Raw genomic sequence first — 24,863 nt, 5'->3', positions numbered from 1 at the left:
GGACAGGGTTGTACCCCTCTAGGACATGGTTGGATCCCAAAGAGCGGGCCAGAAGGGTGCCCCCACCCTGAGGGCCGTGGGCCCCGCGTGGGTGTGTAAGTGGTCAGCCACGGGCAGAAACTGCAGGTCCCGAGGTTAATTTTGGTTCCTCTCACAAGAGCTAAACAGCGACAGTTTTATTTATGTGTTTTTAAAGTGATCACTCAGCTTGCTTGCAGTGTAAGAAGTTAGCACAGGAGGTGCCTGGGCGTTGGCCTTCAAATAAATACTAAACACACGAATATTTGTGAGTGTTTCGAGAGAAGTGGTCTAAAAAGCATGGGTTGCGTCTCACTGGAGGCCCCCCCCCCTCAGCATTCACAGATTTCCTCACATGAGATACTATTTTCCCTGCTTTATTGGTAAAGGAGGTGTGCCAATGCCAGCCCTCCAGGTTCTTATCGCTCAGTTTGTTCATGTCTTGGTTAATTGGGTCCTTTAGAGGCTGATTCCATTTCTCCAGCCTTGGTTGGACTCTCAGCTTTGACAATCCTGAAGAAGAAACCACGTCAGTCCAATCCTCCCGGTGCAGGAGCAGGCAAAGCACATTCTGTGCCACTTCCCCGGCTGTGGGAGATGCTGCACATGGATGGATGTAAATCCTGCCCCAGGCTTGGCCCTCAGCCTGTGTGTCCCTGAGCAAGGAGGTGGTTTCCAAAGGGTTTGTACCCTTTTGGGCATCCCTGGCACCAGGTGGTCTTGTAACCCAGAGAGCAAACTCCCACAGGTAACGCTGTCCTTGGGAACAGGCTGCGAATCCCTTAATGCTCCTGCTCATTCCCAAGAAATTTTCCCCAAGGATGCTCGCAGAAAGGGAGAGCCCTTCATTTGCATCCTCAAGAAGAGGCCCTGGGGGGAGGTTGGACACCAGCCTGTGTGCAAAGCCCCTTTTAGTGCTCAGCATTACTGCCAGGCCCCTGCAAACCTTCCTGCCTCCTTTTCCCAGCTGGAAAAGCAGGGATTGTGCAGCTGAACTGGTGCAAGGATATCACTACTGAAAAAGAGCGAGCATTCCTCATCCCTGGGGCAGCAACCAAATCTCTCAAGCACCTTTGAGTGAGAGCCAAGGGTGCACCAAGAGAGTCCTTGGCTCCTGCTGAAACCCCCAGACCTTGACTGTACTGTCACCTTCTAAAGGCAGTTTTAGGAGATCTCTGGCTGTCACGTCTCTTGCGCCTCTCAGAGCGCATCAGTGGCATGAGGAGCTGCAGGTCAGGGGCCCTTTCATCCTGGGTGCAATCCGCAGTCACGGAGGCATAGAGATGGATGTGAAGTGTGTAGCTTCCCGTTACCTGGAGAAGGACAGACAGCTCAGCTGAGAGTCCAGGTGACATTTGCTGCTGCTGTGCCCAGCCTGCTGCCTGCCCCGAAAGCTGTGGCACCTTGATGGGCAGGGACACATCCAGTTCTCCCACGGGCATGTTGGTACTGTCGAAAAGCACTTCAATCCTCTCTGTGTCGCAGTAGGGCCAGGCACTGCACCTGCTCCACGTCCACACTGAAACCTTGAACAGACACAAAGAGAGCAGCTGAGATGAACAGGCACCATGAAATGTGTCACAACCGTGTTAAGGTCATGGAGGTGTCCTGGCTGGCAGCTCTGGGAAAGACCATTCTGCATCTCTGGAGAAGCTGCTGCTCTTTTTAACTTGTCACCCACCACTCAAGGAGAAAGGGCTTTCACAGCCAGCATCCAAGGTCCACCTTGGGTGGTAAAACCAAAACAGACCAGCTGAGCACCTCTAGCAATTCCTTCATCAGGTGCCTCAGGGAAGGTTGCACAGAGCTCTCCAAAGGAGAATTTCCAGTTAGGATCCCCCCATGCCATGCTGTTCCCTGGTCAACAACTTAGAGGAGACACCTGAGCATCCCTCAGACAGAGAGCCACTGTTTGATGAAAGCACAGCCTTGCCTCAAGGCCTCTTTTGGAAGCTGCTTTTGATCCCTCAGAGGATCTCACAGGCTATTTCCTCAATAAAGGCTGAACACAAGAGCTGTGACAGCGTGAACTCCAAACAGAGCACTTCCAAACCACAGCAGATCCCACTGGTTTGCAACACAAGCCCACAGAGCGCCTGAAGAAACTTGGTGCTCATGGGAACCAAAGGCAGAAGATGCTGAGGGGTGACCAGGGTGATGAGCCCACCTGGCTCCTGCAGTGCAGTGTTAGGGCAGTCACAGGCAGGCCAGGTCCCCGGGCACGGCTGGCCAGGAGAATTCAGGCTTCGAAGCTCCCAGCAGGGGCACCGAGAGGAAAACACTCAAAAACCTCCCCTTGTCTGGTGGCTTAAACTGATCTGTCTGAGACAGCTCCCTTCCAGCCCACGGGAAGTCTCCCCAGCTCTGCTTACCTTTGCCCTGCAGGACACGCTTGTCAATGCTGAAGGACACTGGGAGGAGCCCGGTGTTGGTGACGTTCACCGTGTGTGTCTCGGTGTTACCGCGAATGACGCTGCCCATGTCCAGGATGTAATCGGGCAGCTCTAACCTGGAAGGGGGAGTAAAGACAGTCCTCAAACCACAGCCCACGCCCAAGTGGATGGAAGGTGCAAATAAAGCATATAATTCTGTATTCACTGGTGTAAAAACTCGGCTCAAGCCCGTGAAACTCAAGGCCTGACCACCTGGCAGTGACTTCAGGAAGTCACGGGGAGTGCAGGTCCTAGATTTTATCAGTTACCAGGGGTACCTCCACTGGTCTCAATGAAACTGCTTAGCCTGGTGTAAAGCTTGAGCCTGAAACTGCTTCAGGGCCTTGGAATAATATTTGCCTGCACAGGAAATCTTCACTGCTCTGCCACCAGAATCGCCCCCAAGGCATCACCGATCAATGTAATCAACACTGGCAAAATTCACGGGAGGGTCCTTTCCCAGAGCAATCCCGCAAAGGGAAGCACGTGAATGATCTGTTTTGCAGAGCATCTTCTTCCTGCATTGGAGCAGGGAGCACTGCTGGGTGTTACCCTCGGGACACCTGGAGACAAGGGACAGGAGTCCCTACTCACTCGACGAGCTTCTGACGAACGCTCTTGTCAAAGCCCCTGAGCTCGGGGGCACGGGAGGTTACAATTCTCTCCTGCTCCAGGACACGTTGCTCTATCAGCACCTGCTCCATCTCTCTCTGCACCCAGGTGTCCCACTGAGGAAAGAGAAGACAGTGGCTGGTTGGCAGGGGTTCATCCTGAGTCCCAGACTTGTATCTGAAAGAGGATCCCACTCTGCTCTTGTTGAGAGGGGGCACGGGGTCCTCCTGTCTGGCTGCTCAGTGTCTGGGACACCTCCCACTCTCTAAGAGAGGACCTTCTCTCCAGGGAAGCAACTCCAGCATCTCTGCCTGCCCAGCCACTGCTAGAAAAGCCGATCTGGCCAGACAGACAGACAGACAAACCAGGAACCTTCCAGAGCTCCAGATATTTGCCTGCCCCCAGCCAGTGCCAAAGCAGCTTGGACAAAAGCTCTCTTGAAAAGGGAACTACAACCAGGCCTCTTGGAGATGAGCACTGCCAGCACAGCCCCAGGGCACAGTCAGGCTGCTGCTCTTTAGGTCTGTAAACCTGGCAGGGCTTGAGTTGGGAGCAACAAACTCCCCAGCAATGACCTGAATTTCCTTCAAAGCGCCATCGACTCCATCCCTTGAGCACGGCCCTCAGGATCTCCCCCTGGAATAGCCAGGAAGCTGGTGCAGCTCCAGGAAGGACCATGACCAGTGGTGGACAGCCCCTGTCAGCCAACAGCTGACAGACGGTCACAGCCAGATGCGGGCAGGGAGGTCCCAAGTGCCAGCAGGGCACCGGGAAGCTGCTGTGGGGTGCCAGGGGCTCCAGTTCCCATGGGGAGGGTGGCGTGTGCCAATGGGGGCAGCAGCTGTTCTTACCACGATGCCAAACTCAACGCCAGAGTCAGCCTCGGGTGGCTCCTCAGACGACTCCTCCAACGACTCCATGGATGACTCCTTGGACGACTCTGTGGATGACTCCGTGGATGACTCCGAGGATGACTCTGTGGACGACTCCTCGGATGACCCCTCGGATGACCCCTCAGATGACCCCTCAGACGCCTCCTCAGATGACTCCTCGGATGCCTCCTCAGATGACTCCCCGGATGTATCCAGGACATCATCGATCTGCATCTCTTCCTTCCATTTTTCTGCTGTCTCTTTCAGTATCTTCTCATATTTTTTATTTCCTGAAGGAAAAAGTTACCCACAAATAGAAGTGTGGGTGCATTGCCAAACCCATTCTGGCCTGTCCCAGAAACAAACCCACCAAGTCACCTGGGGCAAGCAGATGCTGCTGCTTCTTGAGGCCAGGACCATCCATGGATGGCTCCACGGATGCAGGCTCTGACAGAGCATCTGCTGCATCGCTCTGCCTGTCTTCTTCCACATTTTCTTTTATCTTCTTCAGTATCTTCTCAAATTTTTCATTTCCTGAAGGAAAAAAATTATCCACAAATAGAAGCTTGGGTACATTGCCAAACCCATTCAAGCTGGGAAGTCCCACTTCCCCAACACTGGCCTATCCCAGAAACAAACCCCTCAGGCCATCTGTGGAAAGTGGATGCTGCTGCTCCTCTCTAAATCCTCATGTTCACTCTCAACCATTGTCCACAGAGGAGCATCTCATGCCCCGAAATATCATGCAAATTCAACCCTGCCAAAAGCCCTGCCAGTCTCTCTTGCAGTTTTCCCAAGGTTTTCTGCCTAGCTATCATCTTTCCAGGCCTCTGACAGATGTGCTGGCAAGATCTGCAGGATGGTTCCTGGGACAAAGCCCACATGGGCTACTCTGCTCAAGGCTCAGGAAGCAACCAGAGTGGGGAGTGTTGGTCTGGCAGCCATGCAACCTCCAGGCTTGGTGGAGATGGGTGTGTGCTGCCCTACAGGGGGAAAAAAAGGGAGGAAAAACCAGGAGACCTTCCTGGGGAGCAGACAGGCAGTGCTCACCTTTGATATCCCAGGGCAGGTCCAAAGAGATCCTAAGAAAGGTCCCCTCTCCTTTCAGGAGGATTTCTGCTGGTGCCAGGTGACCCACTTGGATCTGGAGAGTCCTGCAGAAGACTCCTAATACCCCTGGCAGGTAAGAGACTTTCAGCACCTGCTCCTTTCCAGGATCAAGGTAAGCCTGAAGGGGGTGGGAGGAGAAGGAAGGAATGCATCAAAGGGCCTGTCCCCTTATTAATGATCCCAACAAAAACACCTCGTGCCTTTGTGGTTACACCATGGATGCATGAGTGTATCCAGACTCCCAGTGACCTGCAAACACACATCTCTGGAAGCACAGGAGGAGAGACTGGGATGAGATCCAGGGAAGAGGGTGCCCAGCTGCCAGCACCCAGGATGCTGCTACAGCAGCTGCCTGCACGGGGCCACAGCAGAGCTGTGTCTGCGGCTGCCGGCAGGAAGGGGGCATCAGCGTGTCATCCCTTGGAGGAGACGGGCAGGAAATAACGGGAAAGCAATTTGGCTTTCACTTCTTATTCCAAAGAGGCCCAAAGATAGGAACGCTGCTTAAGCTCAAAGGCATCCAGACAGGGCTGAGAAGCTGGGATGGTGGGATGCTGCAAACTCCTCCCCTTGCTCTTCCAGCCCCAGTTCTCCCTGGCCCCCTCACTGCCCCACGTTGCTGCTGCAGAGCAGCAAAGCTGGAGGGAGTGAGGGACCAGCACAGGGGCTGTGAGGATTTCTGGCAAAGGAGCTTCAATCCAAAGCAAGAAATACATAAGTGCAGCTTAGTGCTGGCAGGGAGGAGGCAGGGACAGGGAGTAAGTCCTGTCTGATCACACAGCCTGGGCAAGGTGACCCTCTAGAAGAGCTGGCACCACCCAGCTCCAGGATCAGGAGTCAGGGTCCAAGGAGTGATTGATGTGCTTGTGCCTCCCACTGCTGGCACCCGCTGCCCAAGGCCACGGGGGAGTCTGTCAGCAGAGCACTTGCTTGACCTTCTCTAACTCCAGCAGCAATTGCTTCCAGCCCTGTCTCTCAAGGCTGGGGGGCTGGTTGGTTTTTTTACCCCTTTTTTTAACCCTTTAACCCTCTCCTGGGCCACCTGACACAGGGCTGGGGCCAATCACTTGTGCCACTCACCGTGCTGGGCACGACCACGGGCTCCCGAGGCAGAGGGCTGTCTGCCTTGGCAGCGCTGGGGTTCAGCACCTTGTAGGTGAATCCAATGATCCCGGTGTTCAGCAGGGTGACCTCTGCTTGGAGGACTTTGTTAAACAGCTGGAGGGAGGACAGAGGAGTGGGAAGTTGCAGATACCAGCCTGCTGCTGGGAATTTCCTTCCTCTTTCGTGGGGTTGGAAGCAGACAGCCACAGCGCAAGAGCAGGGACTGGGGAGGAGATCCAGGCACTTGACCATCCCAGGTCAGCCTGGTTCAGGCACAGGGCACCTCTTAGCCCTGCACAGGAGCAGGGAGTTCTGGCAGCATTCAGAGATGTTGTAATAACCATGTAAGGGCCAGTAATAAATGAACCAGGGCCCTCTTTACTCTGAGGGGTCACCAACAGCCTGGTGAATCAATGGAGGAGGCATCGAGGCATTCCAGAGGAAAAGGCACCTGCATGCAAGTGTTGGCAAGCAAATACATCGATAGGAACGAAGGGAGACACACACAGGGGCAACAGAGACAGGGCCAGCAGCTGGAAATATCTGTGGGCTCTTAACTGAAAAGAAGTAAAGGGAGGATTATTCTGGGACATTCTCTCCAGCTACAGTGACTGGAAGCCCAACTTCCTCCCTGGATTATTTTGTAGATTAAGCCAGGAGAAGGGGGCGGTACCTGCAGCCCAAAGTCGATGTGGTGGATGTCCAGGTGGTAGCTGAGGCTCGAAGCCTCCCCGCTCAGCTCCACCTCGTAGGTCGGGCCTCCCTCCACGTGGCACAGCGCCGTGGCACGGGCCACGATGTTGGCGTGGCCAAAGAAGGTGAAGGGCACCTGCTGGGTCTCCCCCGGCTGCAGCACACCCGACACCGGCTGCACATCGAAAACCTGGGGAGGGGAGGAGAGATTGAGTTGTTGAGCATGGAAATGGGTGCAGAAGAGCAGCGGGGAATTGGAGAGAAGCACAGAGGTGACTGGAGGGGCCTCTTCCTCCAACACAGCCAGAGTCATCCTGATCTCCTCCTGCCTCCACGCCACTCACCACTGGAGGGACCAAAGGGGAAATCTTCTTCCATGCTCACTGATCAATGCATTAATTAATACACCACATCAAATTGGGATGCCTCCTGGCAGCAAGATGTTCTCTCCACTGCAGAACTTGCCTTTGAAAAACACTTTTACTGCCTTCAGAAAAACAGGAGACTTGGAGGTGAAAGCCCTTGGAGCTGAGGGGGGGACTCCAACTCGGCTCATCTGACTCCTGAGGCTTTTCCCTCTCTCTCTCTGATTTACATGCTGCTCTCTCAAGGTGCTACAGCAAAAGCTCCTGCAAAACTTCCCACTCAACCACCTGACAAGGTACAAGGGGAGCAGGTGCTGCACAGGGAGCATCCTTGGGCAGAACTAATTTCCACGCTGGAAATGTGGAAGCGAGACAGATGCCCACTCACCTCTTCCATTCCCAAGGCAAGGTCCTCCACCTCCAGGAACTGCCTCCATCCCTGCATGGCCTCCAGGCTCTGAGGCTCTGATGGCAGCAGCTGGAAAAAAAAGCACCATGGGCTGCACTTCCTACGTGCAAGTTTGCACGAGGGAACTGGATACCCCAGCACTCAGGCAGAGGGAGCTGGAACTACAGGGATCTTTGAAGGTCCCTTCCCAGCAAAACCAAGGTCCCTTCCAAGCCAAACCATTCCAGGATTTTAGGATAGCCACTTGAATTTCCCTGGTTTACTTGTGCATACAGACAACAACCAGGAAATAAAGATGATTTTGTGCTTCTGTCTGAGAACACTCAGCCATACTATTCTTTGTGTCTAATGGGTATAATTTCTCCTGATCCAGAGGAAAATATGCAAAGTTAAAATGACCAATATTTGGGTGTGAGCAGGTACAACTCCTCCCCTTGAACTGAATGCCAACACTGGTGCTTTCAGAAACTCCCCTGCTCCCTTGCATCCTTTTTTACTGCCCCATGAGCAGCCTCTGTTCCACATGACCCAGAACAAGGGATCAGTTCCCACTCCAAAGCACCAAGATTCACCAGGCAGGTCAGCAGATCAAAGGCTATTTTCCATGCTAGGAGGAAGAGAAGCCTTGCTTTAAAAAAGACTGCAATACTGGCTCTTGGGTGAAAGGCAGGGATGTGAAAATGGTGGCTCTAGATGGGGTGGAAAGGGGGAAATGGAGATCAGTACTCGGCACAACTTGGTGCAGGAAGGAAACCAAAAGCCTTCTCATCACGATGGAGATAAAACCCTCATTTTACATTGTAAAGAAAATAAGCCCCAAAAAATCCCAAACTCGACATAGGTCTGTAGGATCTGAGTGGGCTTCTCTGGGCAAAACTATCCTATTTCTCCCTCCCCAGATGCCCCACTTCCAGCCACTGGCCCTGCTGCTCAGCCCACTCTCAGGGCACAGGGCAGCAGGACAGCAAAAAGGGGGGTTGGCACGAGCTCAGCTTTGCAGGGGCAAGTTTGGGAGGCAATGCAAGGGGTAGGTGCACAAGATAATCTACCTTTGCTTCCAGGGAGTCCTCTGAACTTGCTGATTGTTGGGCAGAACCCTGCACTGCTCCCAAGGCATCCTCTGAACCTGCTGGCTCTTGGGCAAGATCCTGCACTGCTCCCAGGGCATCCTCTGAACCTGCTGGCTCTTGGGCAGGATCCTGCACTGCTCCCTGAGAGTCCTCTGAACCTGCTGATTCTTGGGCAGGAGCCTGTACTGCTCCCAGAGAGTCTTCTGAACATTCTGGCTCTTGGGCAGGATCCTGAGAGTCCTCTGAACCTGCTGATTCTTGGGCAGGAGCCTGCACTGCTCCCTGAGAGTCCTCTGAACCTGCTGATTCTTGGGCAGGGTCCTGTACTGCTCCCAGGGCATCCTCTGAACCCTCTGGCTCTTGGGCAGGGTCCTGCACTGCTTCAGGGGCTTTGGTTGGCTCCTCCACACTTCCAGCACTGGACTGCCTCCTTGACAACGTTGAGTACTTCAAAGAGTCTCTCTCCTTCTTTGGTGGTTTGGGTTTGAATTTAGGTGGTGAAGGGTTGAACCTGGAAAATAACATGTCATCTCCAAAGAGATTGTCTCCTCTGAGCCAGGTCCCAGTTCCCTAAACAAAACTTTCTGGATGAGCTCTGTTCTTTGCCACTGCAGCACTTCAATGCCCAGTGGTTAACTGGGCTCAGTTTCCTGGGGCATTATGGAAAAACTCTTTGCTTCTCTGATAAAAACTGCCCAGACCAGACTTCTGCACTCTGCACAGGCCACAGCAGGAGGAACTGCCAGAAATGTGTTTACAGATGTGCCCCAGCACAACTGCAGGATTGCACTTGGACTTGGAAAGCACAGCCCAGCCCTGGATGGCTCTGCTTCCCAGGGATGTTCAGACAAGTGCTCCACCAACAGCTACAGCCATCCCTAGATGCACTCTGGTGGAGGTTCTTTGTAGGAAAGGACAACAAATTGGGTTGGCAGGGAAGGGGAAGAGTTCACTTTATAGATCTGCTTGTCCAAGTGCCTAAGCATGGCTTTGTAGCTCCAGAGGTAAAGCAGGACTCCAGGTTACTGCTGGGCAAAAAGGGTTGGGAGTGTCTTACAGTCCCAGTGTCCAGCTGGTAGGGATCACCTATCTGAGCTTCCAGCCTGACCACGGCTGGTTGTTCCGCAAGGAAACCTCCAAAGCACTTTGGAGTCAGACCCCAGGCAAGGAGCCTTGGTCCTTGCAGAGCACAAACAGGACAGCAGGGAGAAGAGCTTCGAGCAGAGGGCAAAAGGAGCACCCACCTTATGGTGTTCACCAGGCTGTCGGTCTGGAAGGACCAGCGGTAGCGGACGGGAATTGGGCTGCAGTTGGTCATCGCCACACAGCGCACTTGTTCGGTGTCGTTCAGGACGCAGCCAAAGTCCAGGGCCTTGGTCTGGATACGGAGGTTTGGGAAGTGGACCTCCCCCCGAACGCTGACCTGCTCCTCGTGGGGGTGCTCCACGAACCACACGTTCAGCGTCTTCTCCGCCACCCGGCTGTTCAAATCCTTTTTGTAAGCGGGGTTGAACCGGATGCGGAGATGAAGCTCCTCCCCTACCTCCAGTTTTATGGGCTGCAAGGAGATGAAGGGTGTCAATCACCTGCGTGGTGAAGTCCCAAGGTCTGACAGCAGGAAACATTAAAGGTTCAAAGTGTGACCCCAGCATGGGCTTCCCAGTTCACCCTTCATTTCCACACTGTGAGCACCACGCTCTGGTCCAGGATTCTCTCAGGCCTTTTTGTTGGCAGCAATACAAGGGGTGGCTGCTGGAGAGCTGGGGTGCTCTCCAGGAGGCTGGATGGCTTGCCCAGACCTAGTTGTCTGCTCTCTGTGTCTTAGAGCCAGGATGGGTCTTGCCAATTCAGGTGAGATTTTGCTTCCTTCAGCAGCTCTGCTGATTCAGTTCAGGCCAGCTCACTGCTGGCTCTACAGAAAAAGCTTCTTGACTCTAGGACCACCCAACAGCCCTCCCTCTTCAAACCCCACCAGCAGGAAGGCCCCTGGCTGTTCACCTGAGCATCTTTAGGGAGGGGCTGCTGGTCCACACCACAGATTAGGAATGGCTTCTTCAAGTCCAGCACAACGCTGAGTGGCAGGGAGGAGACGTTTTTTAAAGACAGGGGCTTGTGTAGGAGGGTCAGGACATCACTGGGCCGCTACAGAAACAGGAGACAAGATAAAACAACCTCAGGTGGCCACAGACCTCCTTCCCCTTCCGATGCATTTCACATTTTTCAACCCCAGAAGTGCATACATCTGTATTTACTTTTTCTAATAGTTTCTACCCTTGCAGCTGATTTAACAGCCATGCCCATTAAATGCCATGACAGGATGCAATCCAGAACTTACCTTCTCCACATGGAACACGATTGCTCTGGAAGATATTTGCACGAGGGGAAAAATGAACTCGCATCTGACATCCACTTGCATTATCTGCTTCTTTCTTTTCTCTCTCCCCACGATGGCATGACACAGCAGCCTCTCCTTCACCTTCTGCAGGCAAGAGTCACTGTCACCAGTGGGTGCTGGCAGGGCTGGCTCACCACCCACAGGGCCTATTCCTGCCACAGTTACTGTCACTGCTCTCCTCAAAATCCCCTTTCCTTTCTGTGCTGCAGGGGGAGAACACCCCAAGGCCTTGCTAAAATCTCCCCTTCTGAGCTGCTTTCCAAGAGTGCTGCAAGACCTGCCTGCCCTTGGGACAGCAGGGCTGGCTGAGAAACTGGGGAGCAGTTGTGGAAATGTTGACAGAAGTCAGGCTGTCAATTATAATGATCTCTGGGAACAGTTTCCCACGTGGATGGACATCAGACTGATCATTAGAGCTGACACGGTGTCGCTTTTCCTCCTCCAGGACTCAGGGCTCGACCAGCCTTCTGCCCACATTTGTCTGCAGAGGGAAAGTGATGCTGCTCCCAGACACTCCCTCCCTTCACAGGGCTTTTGTTTGACTCCCTGCTTTCCCTGGATAAAGCACTTGGCACTTATTTTCTCTGCTTTCTGCCTGGGCTCTTAGCAAAGTGTAACTTTTTTTCTCTGCCCTTCCTTTCTGCCCCAGCACACGACACTGGCAACCTCCTGTTTGCCCTGAAGGACCAATATTTCCTCCAGCCTGTATTTTGGGATCAGCACTGGGTTTTGGTAGCTATGGAAACACAAAAAAACCCTTAGCAACTGATGGTGGCCAGCAGGGAAAGCAACTGGTGCTGCCATGGAAACTTGTGGCCTCCAAACAGTTTCTTGAAGGCACTTGCTCCTTCTCCCAGGCAAATGTCCAGGGGCTGCAGGAGAAGCCCCAGTGGAGGGGATGTGATGGGAAAGGCTCAGCCCTGGGTGGGATCTCACCTGGGGAGTGCTGGAGAAGCCTTCCAGCACCACGTCCTTCGTCTGGCCCGGCCCCAGCTCCATCTGCGGCGGCTGCAGCTTAAACACGGGGCTGGCAGGTCTGGGGAGCTGGGAAGGGTCTTTGCCCTTGGTGGTGCCCAGGGCACGACGCTGCTGGGAGATGCTGAAACCTTCTGTGCTCCAGAACAGCTGGTGGGTGTGGCGCCCTTTGTTTGTCATTTTGAAGCGGTAACAGCAGGGACTGAGGCTGCAAGAGAAGCAGAGGTGGCATCAGCAGCACCAGATGGTGTTCCCTGACTGCACACTCAGCACTAAAACCTCCACCAGAAAGGCCACCCGAGCTCAGAGCTTCAGCCACAACCAGGCCTTGGCTGCCCTTAAATTCATCACCACCCAGCAGCTGTTTTCCATATGGGTGGCTTTTGAGGGTGTCTAATGACTCCCAAATAGCCATCACATGTTTCTAAAGAATCCCTGTGGCTTCAGAGCATCAGAGCTGGGACCTACTGAAGAAGACCTAGCCTGAAGGACTAGGGCAAAACTGCTCCTTGCTGAGCCCGGGGAGAAACGGGAGCTGAGAGAGATCCTACCTGAAGTGGGCCCTGAGGTTGAGCTCTGGACAGAACGGTTTGTCGGTGACAATTGTGGTGCCAGTGCCCACAGCCTGCACGGGGATGATGTTCACGTCGCTGTTCTCGATGAACAGCTTCACCTTGTCCTCAAATTTGCCCGTGTCATCCAGGTTTGCTGTGACAATCACAGACACCTCGGTCCCGGGGGATCACTCCCTTAGTGGGTTCAGTCCTCCAGCGTGAGCGCGTGCCAGCCTGAAAGACAAACCCAGCAGGAGCTTAGGATGGAAACCATGGACCCTGATCTGCTGTGGGGTGTAGGAAATGGAAGGACTAAAGGGATCAGGGCAAAAACCATAAAGGTTTAATTTCCCTACATTTGAGCTACAGCGTCTGGCAACAGCAACTCTAACCATTACCAGCAGTTTGGCAACAAAGAAAGTGCAGATGGAACGGGGAAACCGTAGGGAAATCCATGCCCTCTCAGGAACAAAGGTCCACAGGCTTCTCTTGAGCTCAGAGCTCCAAAAGCACAGCTAAATACTTCCACAAAATAAAGAGAGAACTTGCAAACATGATCCAGACTCATTTCTGCTCCAACCCTTCTGCAAACTGGTTCACTGAGGGTTGTCCCAGCTAAAACCACTCCCAGAGCCAGGCTCCTCTGGCCACACTCAGATGGAATATCTTGCACAGAAAGGCATGGGAACATTGAATATAAAAAGCAAATCACAGGCTGCTACTGAGCAGTCATTTTCACTGGAAAACAGTCCCACAGGTTCTTACCATCTCCACCCAGAAGACTGCAGGGATGACACTCTGATTGGACAGGTGGAGAGTGTGGGAAATATCTTCTACGACCTGGATAGTGCCGAAGTTTATCTCAGTTGGATACACAAAGACAACCGGTCCTTGTCCAGTGCTCTCTAAATGGATTTGCTGTTCCAAGGAGAAAGTAGAAAAGATCAAAAAAAAAAAAAAAAAACAAGGAAAGTTTGTAAAGCCTAGCTCTAAGGGCAGTTTAGACTGGGGATAATTCTGGCTGTTTGAAGTTTTCGGTGCTGTAGATTGAAACAGAGGGCCTGGAGCAAGCGTGGGGTCTGCAGTGCTCCCATCTGACAGCCACAGGCTCCCATTATCAGCAGACAGAGAAATGCTGTTTCTTGCCTCTTCACACCTCCTCCACACTGTCTACCTCCACACTTCCTCTACCTCCTGCCTGCTTCCACTCCTTTCACTGCTCCAGCTTGCCCAAACCACCCTCCCAGCAGAGTGTGAGACCCACAGATTGGTCTGGGGTCAGACTGGGCTTGTTATCCTGATTCCCACTATATGTTGGATCAGGCACTGAGAATATCACCTGTGAGGATTCCATACTTCCTCTTTTCTAGGCATAAGATGCTGCTTATGCCACCAATCCCTTCCTTACTTGTCCACACCAGCCATATATCACAAGCTCCTGTTTTCCCTGGAAGAATCCCAGTACATTTTACACTCCACCAAGATGAGTCACACAAAGGCTCACATCTCACACAGCTCACACTCACCAGGGGGGATTCTTCACTCCCAAACACGGCGACATCAGCAGTGATGTCATGATCCCCAACGATTTGGTTTCAAGTATAAATGGGATCTCCACTGAGCTGTGAGCCTTGATAATCCCACATGGCTGAGGGGTCAAGTACCTCACAGCAGCATCCTCCCTGTGTTCCTAGAAGAGACAGAATCAAACACAGCCTCAGAGGGAGGAAACTTTAAACTCCTTGACATCTGCCACAATGGCAACTCACACACACTTTCAAAAATCCCCAGGAGAAAGCAGAAAGGCACGACACAAAATGAAGGACTTGTAAGGGCTTAGCATCCCCTCAGGGGGTTCAAAACTGCTGCATCCACAGACACCCACTCCTGTGCTGGCAGCCCCCTTGCAGCAGCTCTTCACAACCCTCTGAACTCTCCAAGGACTAGAATATAAACTGTTTCCCTAAGAGGTTAAACTGCTTCCTAAAGTTTGTATTCAGGTAGGTTCCTGTTCTCGGCAAACCTTTAGGTTTGAATAATAACCAGCAAGGTCTTATGCAAACCCCTCTTTTCCCCTAATAAACAACTGGATAACATCTGAAAAGAGGAGGAGGAGGAGGATGTGATGCCAAACCTGAGGGAGAACCCTGTAGCAGCCAGGAAAGTCGCTGTCATTCACGAGCTTCAGCATCTTCTGGTAAGGGACCTTCAGGTAGCACCGGCCAAACGCCATGACGGGGTTGAGCGCCCGCAGGGCAGGAACGACACACCTGGGCAAAGGGATGGCAGCCCTGGCACTGACTGGATGGCTCTGGCTGGGAGAGGGAACAGCTCCAGGGAACTGCATCCCTCTGGTCGTTAAACTGGCACCCAGAGCAGCAAACAGGAGAGAATTCGGCTGCAGCAAGAACAACTTTTGGCCTCAACTCTGAGAGGGTTAATGCTCAAAGGAGCAGAGTGAAGCAGTGAAACCTGAGCTCACCTGCCAGGTCAAGGACTATATTCCCCTTCATAAGATCTAGCTTTTTTTTGCCCTCCCCACTCCTGCCATGAGCCCCTTTCCCACTGGCACGTGTTGGTTAATTGAGCCAGACCCCAGCTCTCAGCAGGCTGCTCGCTGTGCCCCGAACCAATGGTCACCACCCAGCACAAATCCATCTCTTGCAGGAAGGAGGACAGGCGGCCCTTGGGGAATTTGTTACACCTCAAGCACCAAAAACCAGGCAAATAATTAATGCCCTTCCTGTTCCACTTAGAAAAAGGCCCAGGGCCATGCCTGGCTGTGAGCAGGGGTGCCTCTCACCGTGGGCTTTCCAAGTGCTTCCCAAGCACTGCTGTTCTCATGTGGAGCTGGGCACAACCGTCTCATTAAGCAGCCCTTCTCCTTTGGAGCTGCAGCCAGTGCAAGGCAGGGTGCTGGTGGTGGGTGCACGAGGAAAGACAAGCAGCTGCAAGGAAAGTGCTGGTACCTGGCTGTGAGGGGCAGCGCTGACACCCTCTTGCCAACGCCATCCACGTCCACCACCAGCTCCATCTTGTATCGTCCCACGGTGTTGGAACACAGGGTGACCTGGTGGGAGGGAAGAGCAGCAAATAATTCCTCACTCCCAAAGGTTCATCACACGTGTAGTGTCCTCCAGCTCTTGTTCCATGGCAAGGAAAGGAAGGGTTTTGCCTTAATTCTTCTGCAAAAAAAGCCTTCTGGCAAGACTGGATTTATTAAACATATCTTGAAGTTATCAGGGCACAGGTAAGCTAAATAAAAGCACCATCAGACTAGTGCTCTCTTCACCACTTTATTCAAATTAAGGGATCAACTTTTCACCTGACTGCAATGACAGAAATGCAGAGGAAATCTGTTGACTTGAACAGAATGAGTTCAGCTTTACAGCAGGAAGCTGAGGGCACAGTGTGGCCCAGCAGATTGCTGGGCAGTTCATGGCTGCAGAGTCTTTTCCGTCCCCACTGGAGATCCCTGCAGGGAATACAACTCATTCTGCTCCCCAGGAGAGGAGAAATGAGAGAGGGAAGGAAAGCAAACTGATTTACACAACAACATCTCTCCCTCTCACAGCCACCTTCTGTCCTCACCCTCCCTCTGCTGCTTTCCATCAGAGAAATTCCTCTCACAAACACACGAGTGGCTTCCGTGCTTGACCACGTGGTGCATGATTTCAGCTTGTGATTTTGGAAACCAAACTGTGCTCCCTCAGGCACATCCCAGCTGACAGAGGCCTCACACCAGCACAGATCTGCTCACACAGCCCCCAAAGCTGGCAGTGCCAAAGCCCTCCCACCCAGCAGCGAAGCCTCAGCCCCACCCACTGAAGGGTGCATGGCTGGACCCTTCCCATACCTGGATATCCTGGAATGCCTGGGAGCAGATGGTCCCTCTGCAGGGCGTTATGGTGAATTCCATGGGCTCCAGGAGACCCTGAGCTCCCTTCCTCCAGGATGGGCGAGTGTTGCCAGACACCTGGTCCAAGCTGGTCAGGCTGGGCTCTCCAGAGCCGTCCTGGGGGATGCGGAGGGTGAAGGCCATGGGCATCAGCGAGGTGTTGGTCAGGCGACAGGACAGACTGCGAGGAAAGCCTGGAAAATGGCACACAAAGTATCCATGGAGGCACCAATCATCTCGTGATCCCTGGTGGGAATGTCCCAGTAGGATGAAACTGTGCTTGGAGTTCAGCTCTTTGTTATCTGAGCCACAGCTCATTGAGCAGCTCAGCGAGTAATTAATGGTCACTCAGTTCCCTTGGATGCTGCTCCCAGATTGCTGCCTTGGAAATGCCCACTCCTGATCTGCAGTGGATATCTGGCTTGGCTGGCCAGCTCTGTGGGGAGGAGACATCTCCCAGGGCCTGCTTACCAACACAGATGGGGAGGAAAAAACAACTGCAGGCACAGCCAAGAGCTTCTCCGTGCCCATCAACACTGACCACTGCCCAGCTCCAGCAGGGAGGCAGGAGGGGCACAAAGAGGACAAACACAGATATCACAATCCCAAATGAGACTGAGGTCACCAGATGCAGACAACAATCAGCAGCACAGTTAAATGAAACAAAGATACAACAGCTGCCTCCAGCCAAAGAGGCCCTAGGAATTAACTCAGATTAAGCAGGATGAATCTCCTATTATGTAACCATATTCCTCACTGGTGCCTTTCTTGTTGGTTTATTCATTCAAAAGGAAACTGGGAAGTGGTCACTGATATTGGACTTCTATTCCTTTGGTCCCACTTGACCTCATGATGGGAAGATGCTGCCTAAGCCACCAGCAGCCCTGGAGCCAACAGCCTTAAGGCTGCTGTGGAGGAACACGAGGGACAGACAACTCTGAGGCTCAAGTGCTCCATTTCAGCAACACACAGACCTCTCACACTGCGCTCCAAACCCTGGGCACACTCACCAAAGGCGACGTCCCCGAAGTGGAGGGCGCGGACATTGAAGTGGAAAGTCGGTCCGATGACGTAGCCCCTGTGGGGACAAAGGCAGAGGAGGCAACAGCTGGGTTAAAGGGAATTGCAAAGGGTTCAGCTCTCGTGACCCCTGGAAGGGATAAAAGCTGCTGTCAGAGCCACCAGGGGTTTCAAATCAACCCCACCCTGTGCTCAGCACAGCATCCACCCAGACAGGGGGCAGGCAAAGCAAAGTGGGCAGCACCCCCACACTAAGGGGGTACCAGCACCAGAGCCAAGACTCAGACCTCAGCAACACCCTTTTTATCTGTTCCACCACAAAGTGAGGCAGCTGGGAGATGATTACCCAGAGACAGCTACAGACCTGCCCACCTCCCTCCCAGAGCCCTCCTCACCTGATGGTCAAGGTGACGGGTTTGGGGGATTCATTAACCCTGAACTGGAATTCTTCCTTGAACTCCCCCGGGATGGTGGTACGGAAGGAGATGCTGATGGCCTGGAGCCCATCAGGTGCAAGGATGCCCTGCTGGGGCAGGAAGGTGAAGCAGGAGCCCACAGCTGTAGTTGGAGGGATGAGGCTGAAGAGACCCTCAATAGGCCCTTTGTTAACCAGGATTGCCTGTAGCAGCAAGGAAGCAAGGTGGAAATACATCAGCAATCTCCTTTCTTACAGAAGGCTGAGTTGGTTTTGAATTAAACAATTAACTGTTTTGCAGGAAGCCTCCCAGCTGCTCTCCAAGGGCAGTTGCAAAAAGCAGGGATGAGGGTGTCAGGAACAACAGACACACCTTTCAGACCCCATCAAAAGGATCCAGATTCTGTGGAACGCCCCAAATTTGACAAGTATCACTGGCCTGAGCTGCCAGAAATTCTGCAGGTCCACCAGGCTCGCTGCTGCCCCAGGAGCCATCAGGATCCACCCCAAACCCTGCTGCTCACCTCATATCTGTGGAGTGATATGACAGAAACCTTCCCAATGTCCAGTTCCTCAAACTGGAAGTGGAGCCGGGGCCCAAGGCCTTCCCCTATGAGGCGCAGGGGCAGCCTGGTCTCACGGCCTGGGGAGAGATTTCTCTTTCAATGCAATAATTCCCTATCTTATCCTGCATTTTCCAGGCTGCCTCGATGCTATTCCCTGACTCTGAGCTGGACAGAACCAGGTCTGGATTCTCCAGGGGAAGACATGGACCCTTCTCTTCCCTCAGGAGATAAGTCCATGGAAACCATCCTTTCTTCTACCCCCGCATTGACACTGGAGCTTTAGGAAGTGCCAGAAATTTTGCTCTTCCTCCTTCCAGGTTTATTTCCTTGTTTCAATTCTTTTTGCCCCCAGGGGACCTTAACTCTGGGACGGTTTCTACCCTGACTGCCCTCAGTGTGGGCGAGAGAGGCAGGAGAGAGGAGCCGTACCCGAGATGTCGCAGTAGACGGCGTGTTTGTACACTCGGGCTTCTCGGGGTCTGAAGATCACGCTGATTTCTGCTGAACAATTAGGCCAGATCTCTCCCTCCTAAAACAGAAGGAGACAAAAAATCTTTCATCTTCAAACACCACATGTCTTGTTTTCAGCCACAGCCCTGTAAGCCTTTATTCAGAGCATCAGTGACAAGCAAGGAGCGAGCAACTCTTGTCAATCACACTGGTAAGAGAGATTGGAAGATTCAGGCAGGTTCCTGCAGCCTGCAGGGCAGAAATGCTTTGTGCAACAAGCTCTCCCAGCCTCACAAAAAAGCCAGGGTCTTCCCTCTCAGCACATCAAGCTGGCTGAGGTGGGGATCTGCCAAGTGACCTCACGCAAGGGAGGAGGAGGAGGAAGAGGAAGGGAGGTTCTCAGCCATCAGCTGTCTCAGGTATCACTTACCACTGGTTTAATAGTGAAAATGTCATCAAAGAACAGCATGGGATCCTCTTGCACCTTTGCCCTCTCGCTCTGGAAGATGTGGGAGAGAAGGCAAAGGCGCTCTCCACGAGTGGTGTCTGCTCTGCTCCATTCCAGGAAATTATCAGCCTGGGCATTTTCCTGCTCACACAGCCTGTGGCAGAGCCTGCAGCCACGGGGAGAGACAAACCCAGCAGATCCTTCAACAGGCCAAATATTTGCAGAGATTAAGTGTAAATGCAGCAGCAGCAGCAAAGCACTTGGGGAGGAGCAGCAGCAGCTCCTCAGCAAGGGGCTGACCCCAAGCCACGGAGTTCCAGACGGATCAGAGGATCCCTTGTTGTTTGCTGGCACAGCAGGTGGTTTTACTCCACACTCACAAGCTCAGGAGAGGTTTGGAAAGCCAGCAAAACCCTCAAGAGAGCCTCCTGGCTCAAAGCCACTGCCACAACTGAGGGAGACTCCACCAGCCACCTCAACTGACTTTTCCTACCCACAGAGCTGCTCGGGGGAGGCAGATAAAGATCAAGATCAAGGGACACCTTGACCCTGTGGGGCTTCCCTGGGAAGGGAGATAAAAATCTGTGTTTCAGCTGCAGGTTACCAGGATCACTCACTCTGCTTCTTCCCTTTAGGACCTGCAGGGATAAGCAAACTCCAGCTGCCCTGTTCCCTACACTGCCTTCCACCAGAGCACCCCAGAGCACTTTCAAAGCAAATTAAATTAATTCAGGCATCACATCCCTTCAGTGACATTAAAGGCTTTGCATGCATAAAACCAGAGGCCCTGAGAGGGGAAAGGGACTTTGTTTTGCATCACCCAATAAAGGAGGCAGGACCAGCAGATGTCAGCTTTACCCTTGGGCAGTGGATCTTCCCGAAATGCATCTTTCAAACCCACCTCTGCTTTAGCTGCTCCTCCTCCTCCTGGGTAGCAAAGGCCTTCCACTGGAAGCGGGCTGTGACATTGCTGTGGTTGTGGATCCTCACGGTGCTCTGGTTGGACAGTGTGATGTAAGTCTGCTCAACTGTCACGGAATTCCTCTCCAGCCTGATGTGGGCATTCACAGCTGACCCGTGAAGGCTCGTGTGGGTATCTTCACCTGGGACAACGCAAAGGGGAGGCTTTGCTCAGCTCACTCGCTGCTGGAAGCACAAGGAACAGAGCAAACCACGGGTAACAGAAGAAAAAGTCACAGCTTTTGGCTGTATGAGCAGTTCCAGGGACCATGACATTTATCACATCCCAGCTGCTGTGTGTGCACAGCATGGGGAATTCCTGGACACCACCTCAAACACCTTTTTTCTGGGAGTGCTTATAGAGATTTGACCCCAAGGTGACAGTATTTACAGTGAGATAGTCAGATGTGGTCGGGTGACCCACTCAGGTCACAGAGAATTCTGCATCAAAGTCACTCAGGTGACTCTGAGGAGCCCCATTCAGTCACAGCTTGCCCAGGGTCTCCTGCAGGCATTCCAGGAGCTCCTGTCTCTCCTATCCCTTGTTGCTGACAAGCAAGGATGCCTGGGGGTACGTGGGCAGAAAAGGCAGACCCATAGAAGAATAAGTGAAGTGATGGCCATTATTCCCAACCAAATACCTCCTGGGCACAACCTTCAGTGCCAACCCCACCCCTCCTGTTGGGGGTGGTTGTTTCCCAGGTGAGATGCAAGCAGCAAGCATCAGACGTGCTCTCTAGGAATGGCATTTCTGTGGGGTGGTTCTTAATGCCTCAGTGCCAGCCCCAAAGGCCAAGTGCAGCAACCCAGCCTTTTATCCTGGAGGGCATCTCTCAGCAAAGGCAGAGCCTTCTCCTCACTGCCCAGGGCACAGCAGGGCAGCCCAGCAGTGCCCAGCACTCACCTGTGCCATAGTGCACTACCAGGGATGCACAGTGATCCCCGGTCTGCAGAGGGTGAAATTCCACTGTCACTTGCAGGGTGTCACCAATGCCAAGAGTTCCCATGGTCGGAATGACAGAGAAGGGGCTGCAACACAGGGAGAGAGATCAGGACTCCTGGGGGAGATCTGGGGACAATATTCCTTTCGCAGCTCACTCGTGCAAGGGAGGAGCAAACCAACCACAGTCAGCAGAAAGCAGAACACACAGGATGAGACACTGCTACTGACTCACTTCTGGGGAGATCCAGCCCTCAGGAGATCCTGCTCTCATTCCTTTTGTTGCTCTATTACAATTCTATTATCACCTGAAGGTGTTTTGCACAAAGACAGAGGAGCTGCTTTACCTCTGGGTGCTGATTTGGTAATGGGCCTCCCTGTTTCCAAGGTTGTGAACCATCAGGGTCTTCTGGGTGCTGTACTTGACCGGACAGACAGAGAAGTCCAGCTGGTCAGGGAAGTCCAGGACAGCCCGGGCACCGATGGCCCGAATTGGCACGATGAACTCTTCTCTTTCAGTGGTGCAGAAGAGACAGTGGAAATAATCCTGCATGGAAAGAAACAGCCTGAGCACAGAGCATTCATCCACATCTTCAACACAGGCAAAGAGTACCCTGTAATTCCAGATCCAGTGCGACCCCACTGAAACCAGCTGAGCTCCTCAAAACCCAGGCCAGGTGCCCTGTCCTGAATGCAGCCCTGCAGGTTCACTTTCCCCTGAAGGCTCTGATCTCCTGGGAGCTCCAGACTCGCCTTGTTCTCCCCGGGGGTGAAGACGATGCGTAAAGTCGAGCACATGCCCGGTGGCACCTTACGGCACACACCACTGGGGCCAACCAGCTTGAAGTAGGGTGAGCTCTCCATGGTGACCCTCACCAGCCGAGGAACCTGCAGGAAAGACGCAGAACGATGACTTTGCCACTTGTGGAAACAGGCAGAGAAGAGACTTGGCCATGCCCTGGTGACATCCAACCTTGAACACCTTTCCAAAGCACTTTTAGCTCTGGAGGTGCAGGCACATATAATAAAGAAGGATGGACTTGAGTCCCATCTGCCTGGACAAAAGCAGCTCAGCCAGAGGCAGTGGGACAATTATTTTTTACTGAGACTGGCAGAAATGTTAATATAAATGTCCTTTTATACTTGAGGAAGCATGAGTAGAGCAAATTCACTGTTTGTCTGTTGGCAAAGAAAAATATCAGGGGAGGATCCCCAGCGTGGGAAGATGTCCATCATCTTGCCAAACAGAGGTGCTGAGGCATTTCATTCTGGATGTGCTGCAGCAGGGAACTTGCTCTGCTTACACCACAGGAATTACACTTCTCTCCTCTTCCAGCACACTGCTCAACCTCCACATCCCAGCACTCACCATGTCCCTGTTCCTCAGAACCAGCGGCATTTCACAGACCTTGTGTGGGACGTAGTTCTGAAATACCACCTCTGATGGGAAAGGATGGAACAGGGGCTGCTCTGGGTCAACTGCCGAGACCTGGAGAGGCAAGAGAGAGCAGGGAGAGGTTCAGCTGCTGGGAGGAAGGTTCATGGATGAGGATCCTGCTCTGACTCCCAGTGAAGTGCAGCCTCTGTGTGAGTGCTGCCCAGCTCCCACTGGGGGAACAGCAGCTCAGCCACCTCTGCTCTGAGATGATCAAAAGCTGCTGCACCACACAGAGCAGGCTCCAGCTGAGCAGCTCTTTTGACACTCTCTTCAAATATCACATCAAACAGCAAGGAAAAAGCAGGAAAAGGCTACCTTGTGATCAGAGGTCTCACTCATATCGTGACGCTGGACAATCTGGGGCAGGCTCATCTCCCGAGTGCTGGCCAGCCTCTGCTTGGTGCTGAGAGACATCTCCTTCTGGAAGGCAGAGGGAGTCAGCTGAAAGGCAAAAAAACCAGCAAGACTCTCAGAAATGCCCTTGTTCAGAAAGGCTTTTCTTGTTCAAGTGCCACTGATGAATAATTCGTGATCACAGCCACTAGGACAGTCCTGGAAGTCCTGGACCATGACAGCCCCTGCCAACAGAAGCACAGCACAAAGAGCTGGGGAGGGGGGTCTGGAGCTCCACTGGTGCTGCTGGACAACGGGAGGGGCTGGGAGAGGAGGGACACGAGGAGTTCCCAGCCTTAAAACAGCTCCTGCCCAGCCACAGTGGGTACTTACAGTCACAGGCTTCTCTGCCTCTCTGGCCAGCCTTGGAACAGGAGGTGTCACCACTCCACCCTGCAGTCCAGAAGCCATTCTGGAGGATGCCACGGACGGGTGAGTCGTGCCAGTGGCCATGTCTCAGCTCTCCTGGAAGGAGCAACAATGGAACTCTGGAAATCCAGAATCCTGGTCACGGCAGACCCAAAGGACACACTGGTGTCTCCAGGCTGTGCATCCCTCAGCCACAGGGGAGACCACAGGGCCTCCCCACCCTGATTCACCATTAAACCACATTTAAGTGGCTGAGTTAAGATTCGTGGATGTAAAACCCCAAACAAAAATTCCCTGAGATGAAACAGCCTTTTGCTGTGGGTGCAAATGAGTCACAAAACACACCAGAGTCTGATGGCATTTCTTACCTTGCCCCCCCTTTCCACTACTTTTGGAATCCCATTTTCTGGAATTACTAACCAAAACTCTATTAATATCCAAACTGTCCTCCATTACTCTTTACAAGTTTTTAGTGGGAACAGGAGGAAAGCAAATGTCACTTGGCTGCCTCATTTTGCAAGAGCAGCTGGCCTGATGTGACTTTGTGCCTGGCTAAACAAGCCCAGCTCCCTCAAAAGGCTTGTGAGGAGGCCGAGGACAGGTCATTTCCTTTACCTGAGGACAGGCAATTGCCACTTCTCTTTGAGGATTCACTTGCTGTAGCGTCCAGTCTAGCCTTGAACCACCACAGGCTGCTTGGAGGCTGTGGATAACCTGGAAGATCACAAGCCAGCCAAGGACCTGCTGGTGTGGCTGCTCTCACATCAAGGCAGCAATCAGTCGCTGTCTCTACATTGGCAGTTCCACAGAAACCAGCGGAACCAGGAGACAACGGAGGGAACCTGGAACGGGCGCGGAACCAGAGCTGTGTGTGGATGGAACCTGGGCAGTTGGGCAGAGCCCAGCACCACTTCCTCTCCCCAGGTGTTGTTACAGACCATCCAGGCACAGCAGGAGGATTTGACCCGGACCTTGAGGCAGGAGAGAGCTCAGAGCCCAACACTGGTCAGAAGCCCACTCGTGTCTCTGCTCCTGAGCTCCTGTTCTGCTGCAGGGTGTGAGCAGTGTCAGTGCATCTTCACAGCGTGCACCTGCTTATGCATACATCAAAAAGAAATAGCCTGTGGTGTCCCTCTGAGGGTCTTGGTCACACATCCCACCTCAAGCTGCTGCCACTGGAACCCCCTCAGCCCCTGCCCAGCCCCGGAGGGCGCCCTGAGGCTGCTGGTTATGAGCTTCCCAGGGGCTTGGCTTAACCCTTCCCCAGAAATGGCTTTTCCTTGAAATATTTTAGCTGGCAACTTGGAGAAGCCTGCCTGCAGCTTCCTGCCCTGCCAGCCCAGGGGTAGGGCTTGGA

General features: G+C 53.1%; 1 protein-coding gene across 1 annotated transcript; it reads right to left on the bottom strand.

Annotated features, from left to right (window-relative positions):
* Positions 1-193: 193 nt before the first annotated feature.
* On the bottom strand, positions 194-23,548 carry LOC126638037 (hydrocephalus-inducing protein homolog). Its single transcript, XM_050311647.1, is given in 36 exon segments — positions 194-1,544; positions 2,391-2,527; positions 3,045-3,178; positions 3,914-4,224; positions 4,313-4,468; positions 4,985-5,162; positions 6,125-6,326; positions 6,656-6,705; positions 6,822-7,031; positions 7,595-7,684; positions 8,665-8,843; positions 8,934-9,196; positions 9,930-10,243; positions 10,684-10,827; positions 11,021-11,164; positions 12,017-12,263; positions 12,607-12,795; positions 12,797-12,843; positions 13,375-13,527; positions 14,136-14,203; positions 14,206-14,299; positions 14,744-14,879; positions 15,579-15,679; positions 16,466-16,701; positions 17,518-17,585; positions 17,923-18,146; positions 18,467-18,585; positions 18,938-19,037; positions 19,389-19,572; positions 20,308-20,509; positions 21,271-21,395; positions 21,654-21,853; positions 22,060-22,194; positions 22,676-22,795; positions 23,060-23,185; positions 23,471-23,548. Coding segments are annotated over 36 exon segments (5,526 nt in total). The 3' UTR covers positions 194-1,482.
* Between the last annotated feature and the right edge of the window lie 1,315 nt (positions 23,549-24,863).

The sequence above is a fragment of the Myiozetetes cayanensis genome, unplaced genomic scaffold (assembly GCF_022539395.1).
Source record: "Myiozetetes cayanensis isolate MyiCay16 unplaced genomic scaffold, myiCay2020 scf16, whole genome shotgun sequence".
Taxonomy (NCBI): Eukaryota; Metazoa; Chordata; class Aves; order Passeriformes; family Tyrannidae; genus Myiozetetes; species Myiozetetes cayanensis.
Note: the sequence above shows the minus strand (reverse complement) of the source record. Positions and strands in the feature narration are given on the sequence as shown.